The sequence below is a fragment of the Charadrius vociferus genome, unplaced genomic scaffold (assembly GCF_000708025.1).
Source record: "Charadrius vociferus isolate BGI_N301 unplaced genomic scaffold, ASM70802v2 scaffold953, whole genome shotgun sequence".
In the NCBI taxonomy this organism is placed as follows: Eukaryota; Metazoa; Chordata; class Aves; order Charadriiformes; family Charadriidae; genus Charadrius; species Charadrius vociferus.
In genome coordinates, this window is record NW_009647678.1 from 325,199 (window position 1) to 336,582 (window position 11,384).

Sequence of the window (11,384 nt, forward strand, 5' to 3'; positions counted from 1 at the left end):
GGGGGGCGGGCGGGAAGGCGGCGGTCGCCGTTCTCTTTTTTTTTTTTTTTTCCCCCTGGTGGGAAAGGCCTGTTCAGATCCTCGAGTTTCTAAACGCTACAAAACACCGACAGTCACCACAAGGGGTTGCAGGTTTTTTGGTCTTGTTTTTGTTTGTTTTCTTTAAAACGTTAGTGAAGAACTCAACAACGAGCGAAAACAACCGCTTGAGAACATAACGCCACAATATCTTACGGTATCTGCAAAACACAGCCCAAAAATACAATTTCAAATGACGCTTTGTAATCACACACGGGCGAGCAGTGGACTAGGTGCTGTCTTGCCGGCGTCAGCCTCGCCAGGTGAAGGTGCGGGGACTCACGTTCCTTGGCTCTTTTGCAACATTCAACAGCCAAGTGGAATTCTGCCATCTAAACACAATCAATAGAGAACATGCACAAAAATCCACAGTTCAGCCAAAATCGGAGAACATGTACTTGCCCTCAACCCCCCTCAGAATTTACTTTCACACGTAGGGCTGAACCCCTCTTCTAGAGCTGGTTGGCTCTGATCTGTCACACATCACCTCACTGGCTAATTATCATCTTATGTCTACACACAGCAAAGACCATAAAAATGTTCAATAATAAAACAAGTCTATTTTTTTTAATAATATTTGCTTTGTATTTAGCAGCAACCAGCATCAAAACACCAAGTCTTGTCATTCCTATTCTTTCTGACCGCTAAGGGGAAGGACAGAAACTAAGTTAAACATCGTAGTTCTGTGAAATCGATGGAAATTTCATCCCCCATTTCATCACAACCAACATTTCATTCCTGAACCACCATCTCCCTTGGCAGTTTCTTTAAAGCTTTGGTATATTAGCTCTTTCACAATGCAAATCTTCGTCCTGCATGCACATTGCAAAGTTGATTTAAAGTTGCCAATTATAAACAACCATAGGTAGATTAACTTCCAATATTTCTTTCAGCGTCCTGTAATCCCCCTAGCTATTTGCTAAAGAAAGTTCAACTCTGATAGCCTCAAAGTTAATCCATGCTCCCAATGAAAAATTTCAATATTATTTCAGAGGCACCTGAGAGCAGCCTTCCCCTTGCAGCAGCCCATGAAGAGTCCGGTGCTCTAAGGCATAAAAAAGCAGGCTTTTCCACCGTGACCTCCAGGTGACACCCACCACAGTAATGATGCACTTTTACAGCAGCATGCTCATCATTTGAATGTCTACCCACGAGCAAAACCGAGGAGCACACTCTAAAGGCAAAGATCCTTTTAATCCGTTCAGTCTGGTTCTCCCCATGTTCATAAGCCAAGCAAAGAGTTGGTGGCATGCACTGACCTAAAAGCAAGTACAGAGACTTCCTCTTCGAGGTGCTGCTTCCCCCCCCCGAAGTGAGTTCTCTGGCTGAGACTGATACGGAGCAGACCAAGAACACCAGGAGTGGAGAAGAGGAAGAGCGCAGCAACAGAGGATACCCAGATATCCTGCTGAGATATCCAAAGGATGCTGAGAGGCACGAGGGAACAGCCTGAGGAAATTCCCCAGCCAGCCCCCAGGCGAATCTCCCAGGAGAGGCAGAGGATCACCGGTCTGCCTTTGTACTTCCAAGGTTACCTGTCCATCCGGCACTCAAGACGCCAGGTAAGGTGTGCAGTGGATGTGTTGAAATACTTCTTCAAAAACGTATTGCCAGTAGCGACAGGTCTGGGGGGAGGGGAATGTTTCTCAGCACTGGCTGGCACAAATGGTTGCACTGAAAAAATTATATCTAGTTATTTCTGTTCATGTTACTTGGGGGGAAAGGGGGAGTAAAATAAATGATGTAAGGTCACCATCAATATCTCCAGGATCTCATTATAATTTACTGTTACCTACTGAAATGTGGATTGAGTTTTACTGATTTCATAGCGACCACCATGGTGAAAAGCTAATGCAATATCTTCAATACCAAAAGCAAAGTTTAATATGGTTATATTGCTCTGATGCATGCCCTGTTTACTGGAGAACAGTGTCCATCCTGAAGTCTTCAGTGACATGACACCTGAAGTATCCGTGAGATTCTCTATATCTGCTTTTTCTTGTTAGTAAGGGCTGATGAATTAACAGATGTGGACTAACTGGGAAAATAAGAGTGACTTTTTTGACCCAAGATAACTATTTCAGACACAAATCTGTAAATGCCTACATGCTTGTGTATGTTACAATAGCACATATGTTCAGAGCATGTCCCTAATCAAGCTGACCACTCTTTTTTAGCACTTGATAATCATAGTCCCTGTATTTAGGGTTACAAAGTCGTTTTTAACCTACCTACGCTCACATCTCTGTAGATGCAGGAGCAGAGTAGAGAAAATGACAGTCCCGCAGTGCTAAAGGTAGATACAATCAAAAGACCAAAATAGCATGGTGGTTCACAAATAAAGGAACAACTAGGTACCACAGAAAACAGGAATTCCAAGAAACAAAAAGTAGACTAATAATCTTACTATTAATTCTTCTGCAGCACTAGAAATTATTCAACACATTGCTTTGTTGCATCTAGTGGGAGAACAACTGCAAGTTTAATAAAGCTTCCTGTTACGTTCCTTTATTTATATCCTTTTATGTGAAACCTCCCCCCCCCCTCCCCCCGAACAATCCCTCCTTGTGAGATTCAGTAACTACCATACTGGAATAACAAAAACTAACAGGCAGAGTAATAATATGCAGCCGATCTGAAGAGACTTATGTGCGACTCACGGGGTGTATTACCACTTTTGAGATACCAGATGCCCAAGAGAAAAACATGTTCATGGTTGCGAAAGAGTAACAAGTGCTCCTGGGCAACTACTGTTAATACTTTTCCATAGAGCAGAAAGCCCAGTTCATATGGTGCTGTTCAAAAATTTCCTGTGACATCCAGCCCCATACCACAGCAAGCATTCACAGCCTTCATTAACTTGCCAGGGACAGTTGGTTTAACGAGGACATTTACCTTAACACAACACTGCAGTGCTTAGAGGTTGGGGTCCAGAGGCCGAATGCTGTAGAAATTTTACACTAGTAATTTGACAGAAACCACCAGAAAGACTAGTTAGGAGCTAGCAGGGTAAAGAGCAAGGATCACCTCCAAAATACTCCAGGGAATGTTGCTCGCCTTAATTTGTATGACCTATCAGACTTCACAAGTTTGGTTTTTTCCCCTCAATTTTTGCGACTGTATTTTACACCCCTACCTGCAAAACAAAACAAAAAACCCCACAACCCAGAGACCAAACAGCAAACACAAAATATGTAAGTAAACTGAAAACTAGAATAGAGTTTCTGTTTCACAGAAGTTGCCTTCCCAATTCAATGTCCCATAACAGCTGTAGTTCTCAGGGTATCGGGGCACATGTACCATCGCTCTGGCATGACTGCATTAGGGAACCGTTAGAAGAGTCAGACAATCGTATTTACCTTGGCACGGTCTTCATTTATGAACACTACTACACGTAATTTAAAGACAAGGCATGTAAAATACCACTTCATATGCAAGAAGTCCAGTTATAGGTCAGACTACCGTAAAGCTCTATCATCTCCCTATAGTAAGTAAACTGGCAGGATCAAAATTCAATGCAAATAGGCACTTCAAGACAATGGTGTTCAGAAGATTGGAGTCTTTACACATGCTCATCTCACACTGTTTGTCACTTGTATGACTTTTAGGGGGAGCAAGATTTTAAAGTGGCATTTAAAATATATTTTCCTTCCATTACGTACCCCTCTTTAAATTGTTTGACGAATTGTTGACAAAGATTTAAATTAATTAAAAGTACATTTTTCTAGTTCCACGCCAGATTAGGGTAGTAGAAAACAAAGCCTAGAGCCTATCTATCTTTTTGTCTGTAAAGAATTATTTACTGCCCTTTTTTTGCATAAACTGCCTGAAAAATACCTCCTTGCTCTTTAACTATCTTTAAAATACTGAAAACTAACATATGACGACACTTTTTTTCTTAGCAGTTCTTTCACTTTCAGCATTTTGTGGGAACTAAAAAGATCATCTTCACAAACTGACACTTCCTCCTTTCCAACAGGAATTTAGAGTGTATTGGACAGAACTCAGAGGAACTATGCTCTTCTTTTATGATGATAAGAAAGCCCCAACAGTGAGTAAACTGCTATCTTTATAACTACTAGTCTGATTAAGTGCATCAGTTATTTTCGTCAAGTAGTCCTTATCTACTCCAGACATGCCTCAGCATCCTTTCCTCTCTCACCTGCATAGTCCAGAAAACTAGTACTGAACATTTTAACAGAAGGGCTGAGACCACAGAAAGCCAGAGAGAAACTAACTATAGCATATTTATTTGCCTCATCAAAACAAAAAAAGAGGAGTTTGATTTTTTTTTTTTTTTTGCACTTGAGCTACAAACATATCCTCATTGCTCAATAATTTTACTGAATGCTTTTTATTCAGCTGCGCACAAGGGTAAAATTATTGTGGTGTGTAACATGACTTTCCTTTATGCAGCTGAGGAAAAAGTGCTTGGTATTATTACGGTGTATACTGGCTGAGGGTTCAGTTGGAGTCACAAAGCAAATACTCAGGGAGGTCTCGTGGATTTAATCTGGTTGTGATTATGAAGATTAGGATGGGAAAATCCAGGAGGTATGTTGTTGGCAAGAAAAGCTCAAGCAGAAGCAAAGGACTAAGCTTTGGCACATCTGTCAGTTAAGCTAAACCCAAGTTCTAAACTTTCTTATAAACAAGTTCCATTGGAGAGCAGCTAGATTTCTGCTGAAAATTACAACTTGTGCTATTTCTCTTTTCCCCCTTCCTCAGTACTCACAGAAACTGGATATATCAGCTTTGACCTCAGTAACCAATGTTTATCCAGATGAAAATGGCTCTGCACAGTTCATCCTGATGCTGTCAAATGGGGAACTAGAACTGAAGGTAAAAAGAGGAAAGTTGTGATTTGTAAGCCACTCGGTACTTTACTCCATCTCCCACAGATATTCAGAGCTCCATTTTGGTGTGGGAGTAGAGCTGCCTTCTTGACATGGAAGCATACCGCCTGCAGCCAGGCAGCACCAAAAGGCAGGGCCAAGGAACCGAACATCAGGGGCACTCCCCCTCCAAGCGTTAGAATTTTTTCCTCAGGAGTATCTGGGAACATGAAAAGAGCAAAAAACTGAGCAAGAAAATACACGAGAGAAAACAGGAAGTACCACACTGACAGGCCCACGTCACCTGTAAAACCAAGAAGGTGATAAAATATCTGACCACCCCGCCATTCAGACTGTAGAACTCAGGGACTATCTAGAAGGTTTTATACTTGAGACTCACCTATCACCTTAGTGTGGCCTTCTCCTTGGATCCACATAACCTTCTTTTACTCCAACAGAGCATATAATTTTTTTACCTTCCCACCTATTTCCTCTCCCTCTAATTAAACATGGAGTACTGGGGAAGTGCAGGGTTTCAGGGCGTGATGTACCTTGGCAAGGAGCTTGTTTCCAGGCATGGTGCTCCTAAAAGGGTGAGAGTTATTTGAGGCTTCCACATGAAATATCATACTTTTTTTATTGTTGCTGTAGTTGTTCTTACACCCTTGTTTTCTGTTCTCTCAGGCTGATGACTGTGAATGTGGGAAAGAATGGAAGGGTTTTATTCTCACTGTAACAGAGGTATGGAAGAGTTTTATATCTCACTTCATGTCAAAAGTCTCTATAAAGGGGTTTTGTCCTCATGCATGCCAGAAGTTGGCTTCCACAGGCACAAGCCTTGCTTCTAAGGTGTTTGCACACACTAAAGTCTTGAGAGGGTTTGTTGTTTTGTTTGTGTTTTTCTGTTTGTTTGGTTTTTTTCTGAGGAGAGCAAAATTCAGGCTGATTTTAACCCTAGCTCATCTGCAGTACACACTCTGCCATGGTATCTAGTCAGACACTGTTTGCTGTCCACGAAGGAAAACACTTCTAGCACAAGTCTATCCCCTGCAGCTGTGAAAAAGGGAGCCTGCTCTGAGAAAGACATCACTCTAAGTCTCTATCATGGGATAAAGACAGCACCAAAGAAGCGGCCAAACGGCACATGCGAGAGAACCCCTCAGCCCTGTGTTTTATTCTACTATTATTCTTAGCTAAATGCACTTTGAAAATACGAAGACCTTCTGTGATAATGACCAGTGGAAAAATAAATGACAAATGACTTTACATTGGCCTAGCTGAATCACTGAAAAAGCTGAGGATGGATGAAATAGTTTAAATTGCATTTACACAGCCTTTTGCAGTATAGCAACTGCAAAATATTGTTGTGGATTCTTACATCATTCCCACTTCTTTCAATGCACATTTCTTCTAAATCAGGACACAGATATGTGCAGCATTTTATTCAAAGCAGATGCATATCCAAAGCTTCCAGATTATCACAGCTGGTTAAACCAAGCAGTAAGAAATATTTCTGCACAGCAGCTGCACTCAGAGATTAGCTATGATGCACACAGAGAAACGATTGCTCACAATGTTTGTCCACTCTTTTGTTGTCTTTTCAATTACGCTGTTCATTTTCAGCTATCAGTTCCACCAGATGAGTCATTACTACCTGAGCAACTTAGAAGAATGCATGAAGTGCTAGAGAAGGAAAAGAAAAGGATTACACTTAGCAGCTGTTCCAGTGCATCCTTGAACACAAAGAGCCCTCTCGGCAGTGCATTTACCACTATGCCAGCGTAAGCTCTGACTGAACTATGCACACCCCAACCTCACTAAAGACCCTTCCCTTCTTCTTTCAAAGTATTATTTCCATGAAGAGGTTCAAAATTCAGCTGTTGTACAAGGGCTGTATAATACCTAATGAACAAAATCTACTTCAAGACCTTTATAGAGATCTCCTAAGCGAAAGATTACTCCTGGAACTTTCCTACAATGCCTTTTGTTTTGAAAAGGCTGAGTGCAGCATATTGCTATGCTTAAAAAACTTTTCAGAAAGCCACGCACTGGGCTGCTGTATCTGCCCTTCTGAGAAAATGCTGATTAACATTGAGAAATTCAAAGTAAATCCAGGTTACTCTTCTCACATTCTTTCCAAGGATCCAGAAACTGTCATACCTGTATGAAAGCTTCACTTTCTCTCTGAGAAGGCCAAAGCATTACTGTCCTGAATTATGCTTCTATAGTAGCATTAATCAGCCAGAGTCCTTCAGATGTCCTGCCTCTTGGCAGCCATGACTAGTTACCCTGCATAAGCCTAGCATTGTGAAGAGGTGTTAGCCTGGTAGTCGGTCTCTTCATGCAGCTCAGAATGACACAGCCTTGCCAGCGTAACTCTCACGCTGTTTCTCCCCTTCTATGCAGATGCTTCTATGCAGTATCTCGGCAAGAAGCAATAGAGATGTTAGAAAAGAACCCTTCGTGTGGGAATTTGATCCTGCGTCCCGGCAGCGACAGCAAGAACTACGCAATCACTATCCGACAGAAGCTCGAGTAGGTTGATTCCACAATATATTATCCCATTCTTAACTAGTATGCACTGTATTAAAAACTGAATTCTTAGTACCCAGAGTTGACATCTCTTGACACATGCCTTGCCTTCAGGCTATTTTGAGAAAGGCAAATGGGGCCTGAGACTGATTTCTTTGTTCTGTCCTTCTCCAAAGCCAGTTAAATAAAGAAGCAATAACAATCAGCCAGGAAAAGACCATTTGCTTGGGTAAATGGGCTTCCCTTCTTTGCCACAAAACCCTATTCAGTTTAAGAAATCATCACACAGAATGAAAATGGAAAAAGCCATACCCCTTTGTAAAATTAACAACAAAAAATGAGAGAAACAAGTCTTTTCAAACAGTAACTTCGTATAGGAACACACCACATTTCAACTAAATTGCCATGCTTTAGCTTTTGCAGAGCTTCAGAATGAGGCATCAGACACCAGGAATGAAATTTGCAATTCACAGTGTTTCTAAATTAAAACAGGAAAAAACAAACCCTGCCACACACCTTCAATAAGCTCTAGGGATATTACAAAGCACACCCGTTGCTCCTGCAAAGGAGTTTATAATGACAATGATACATCAAAAAGTATTTCATTTTGGGCATTATATCAACTTCCGTTTTCTTTCAGTGCTCCACGCTTAAAGCACTACAAAGTGATGTCTAAAGGAACAGGTTACGTTATTGAATTGGAAAGACAGGTAAGCGAGCAATTCTCTTGTTGAAGATTCTTCAGCAGGTACAAGAAATATTACTTTGCAGAAAATTAGAAAAGCTTTAGTAAATTCCTAACTATAATCTGTGAGTCAAAGTATGCAGAGAGTTCACCTCTCTTGTCAGTCCAACGAACCTAATTTCAAAGAACAAGTTATCTTTTAAGAACTAGTGAAATAGGAACCCCCTCCCATCAGCATCTTCTAACAGCAATAAAATCAAACCACTCACAAACACCCAAGATTGCATAATTATTTTTTTTTACTCAGGCTTCAGTACTAAGTCTGAAAGCTGAGCTCTCATTGCAGTTAGAGGAAGTTCAAAATGCACTTCATGTAACTTTAAGAAATAAAATTAACTTAGTTAAGTGTGAACAAGGCTGTATGGACCTTGTTACTTGGTTTAAAACCATTGTCTTCCACTTTTCTTAGGACGTGTTTAACTCATTGCCTAAGAAACATCCTATTGGTTTGAAAAAGCATCTGCTGAAAGAGCACCAGCACTCACTGAAGAGCACTACGGTGCAGAGAGGGATCTCTCTTTTGGTTTATTTACTCATTTGATGGAAGGGAAGGAGTTACATGTTCAAGGGTCAAAATGTTACCATAGATTGCAGAGCACTGTCCTAGACTGGATGTAAATCCAGTATCAGTTGTTTGAGAAACATAGTTAGGGATACCAGCCTGCCAGCAGGTTTTCAAAAATATATTCTCAGCACAGGTAGCATGTTTTATTTGGTGAGGTTTTGTTGTTTGGTGCGTTGGTTTTGTTTTGGTGAAATAGGTGACGCTCCCAAGCCTTCAGGATGTTGTCAATTACTTTGTGACCCAAACCCGAGGGAACCTGCAGCCATATGTCATACAGAAACGTGTTGCAGAGGACCCAGTGTTCTGAAAGCAAGCTGGTTGCTGAAGGCACACACAGGAACAGTCCTGCTAAAAGAAAGAGACATGGGAAGCAGCACAGGAACTCCACACTATTGAAGATAAACAGAAGGCATTCCCCAAGCTCATCTTTCTCAATTTCTAGAACAGCTTTGTTGGCCCTAAACCAAGAATGTGATGCAGCTTCTCCCAGAGAAACTTCTGAGATTCGGGGAGGGCAAATAACACCAATTCCTACAGAAGTTTAAATGTGGAAAAAGAATAAAAGAGTAAGAGAGAGAGGACACATTGCCTCTGCAAAATGTGATGGAAAAATACTGTATTGAAATTAGGCAGACTTTGTGAGCTCAATTCTGTCACTGGCTCAGTGCAATAAATTCTTCGTGTTAAAAACCTCATTTCTTGTCTACACACTTGTAACACTATCAGTGCCATGTATGACATCCCACAGAGGCAGCTGGGATGCCTCACCTTTGCTAGGGCTTTGCACACTGCCAGAGAGGTGCAATACAGACCAAAAAGCAGAAAATACAAGTCTGGGTAGCTTAAACTGGGCCTTCTGATCTCTGCAAGGTCATGCAACCTTTACAGGACCTGGAACATCCCCAGCAAGGCAGCCGGGGCATTTCTCATGTGATGCAACTGAGGGAGGGCATAAATTCAAGCAAACTGAGACATATTCTGCCCAGATTAACATTCTCACCCCTTCTACATGCCAGCAGGTGTATTCATCAGACCCTGCCAAGAGCTACTTCAGGAACTAAACAAAAACAAGTTAGCATCCACATTTGGTTCTGCTCTGAACTGTCTTCTCCATGGGCTGAGACAAGCCCCAACGAATGCACAAGGAAGACAAGATTGCACAGCTGGTAATGAGGGAAGGCAGCAGGGCATATGAGAGCCCTGCTGATCATACCAAGCAGTTGTGGAATCCTACCAAGCCTTAGGCACAGCATCCATCTTCTTGGAAAATGGGGATCCAGCCTTCAAAACAAGCAACTGAAGTGATAAGCCGTAAGATCCAAGTTTAGTATTTTTAGCATTTAAGTTCTGCCAGGCAGCTGGACTGAATGAAGTGCTTACAGGATGGGTACTCACTGCTGAGCTACACTCCTTCTATAGTTAGTGGAGAGATTACTAGCTCGAGAGTCTAGCTTTTTTCTTTAAAAAAAAAAAAAAAAACCACCCCAAACAATTAAATAAACTGCACCACAGGAGCATTCACACAGCTCAGCTGAAGACAGCTATGACCTAGGTACCGAGGCAGCTAGGACCTTCACTACACACACAGTGAGTGCTCTAGGCAGAGTCGCTCTTATTTCCACACCAAGATTGATCATCATGTTCTTTTGGAAATCACAAATTATTACTTGTTTCAAGAATTATGGAAGTCAGTCAAGGCTTGGGAAGGTTATTCTAAAAGAATGCCCCTGTTTTTCTAAATAATAGATTATGTGTGATCATATGAAGGCACACCAACTTTATTTATAAAAGTGTAACATAACCTGAGACAATAGCACTTTCTTTTCACGAAAATACTTAAGATCACTTTCTGAAGATGGTGCTGCTCAGTATGCATCAGGTTAGAGTTGCAGCTTTTCCTCAGTATGAAACTGAAACTTGTGTGTTGCTGTGAGAAGGGAGAACTTCATACTCCTTCGCTGTATCTCACTGTTGCCATGCAAAATGATTCATTTACTAGCAAGACAGTTCTGCTGGTGTTATCAATGCTGTAACTCGTGACACCTTTAAGCTTGAGCCTCAATAAGCTTTCTGCAGCACAGATAAACACCCACACTAGCCACTTCATTGACCACACAAAAGATAGCAAAGGATATGTTTACTAAAATAAACTCTAAAAAGCTATCTGGTCAAAACTTATCAACCTTTGGAAGAAGGTTTAGATTGCTGTGCTGTGCTGCAGCAGAGTATGCTTTCTGTAATTACAACACAGGAGATAATTAACAGGGATGGATAAACCTTTCAAGCTAATAAGCCAATTGCATTTGGCTGAAATTCAATTATTTTCTTCAAAGAACTTACCTACAGCCACACTGTTTCAAATACACAAGGAAAATTAAGAACACAAACTTAACTAAAGCATTTCCTTATGTTTGATACAAGTCAGACAGATATACAAACTCTCTGCCTAGCTCAAACTCACATTATTTCAGGATGTGAGATGCCGTGATGAGGTAACAGGGTTTCTGCATTCGCAGAGGCCAAGGCAGTGCCAGAGTTGTTCTTTTTATGTAGTCACTATTCTTGAATAGCACTTTTTTTTTTAAATAGACATTCACATATTAACCATACATAGGAAAGTGGGGGGGGG

General features: G+C 41.2%; 1 protein-coding gene across 1 annotated transcript; it reads left to right on the forward strand.

Moving 5' to 3' along the window:
• Positions 1–1,502: 1,502 nt before the first annotated feature.
• Positions 1,503–9,300, forward strand: STAP1 (signal transducing adaptor family member 1). Its single transcript, XM_009881142.1, has 9 exons — positions 1,503–1,640; positions 4,058–4,129; positions 4,807–4,920; positions 5,598–5,654; positions 6,537–6,694; positions 7,320–7,448; positions 8,086–8,155; positions 8,952–9,055; positions 9,093–9,300. Exons 1-9 carry the CDS (start codon positions 1,503–1,505, stop codon positions 9,298–9,300), a joined length of 1,050 nt encoding a protein of 349 aa, XP_009879444.1.
• Positions 9,301–11,384: the final 2,084 nt, after the last annotated feature.

What these genes read in the sequence shown, in the direction of transcription:
- STAP1 (XM_009881142.1), top strand. Translation starts at nt 1,503, where the DNA reads ATGCTGAGAGGCACGAGGGAACAGCCTGAGGAAATTCCCCAGCCAGCC. An exon ending in TCCGGCACTCAAGACGCCAG is followed by an intron (nt 1,641 to 4,057) that starts GTAAGGTGTGCA and finishes CCTTTCCAACAG; the next exon opens with GAATTTAGAGTGTATTGGAC. An exon ending in GCATTTACCACTATGCCAGC is followed by an intron (nt 6,695 to 7,319) that starts GTAAGCTCTGAC and finishes CCTTCTATGCAG; the next exon opens with ATGCTTCTATGCAGTATCTC.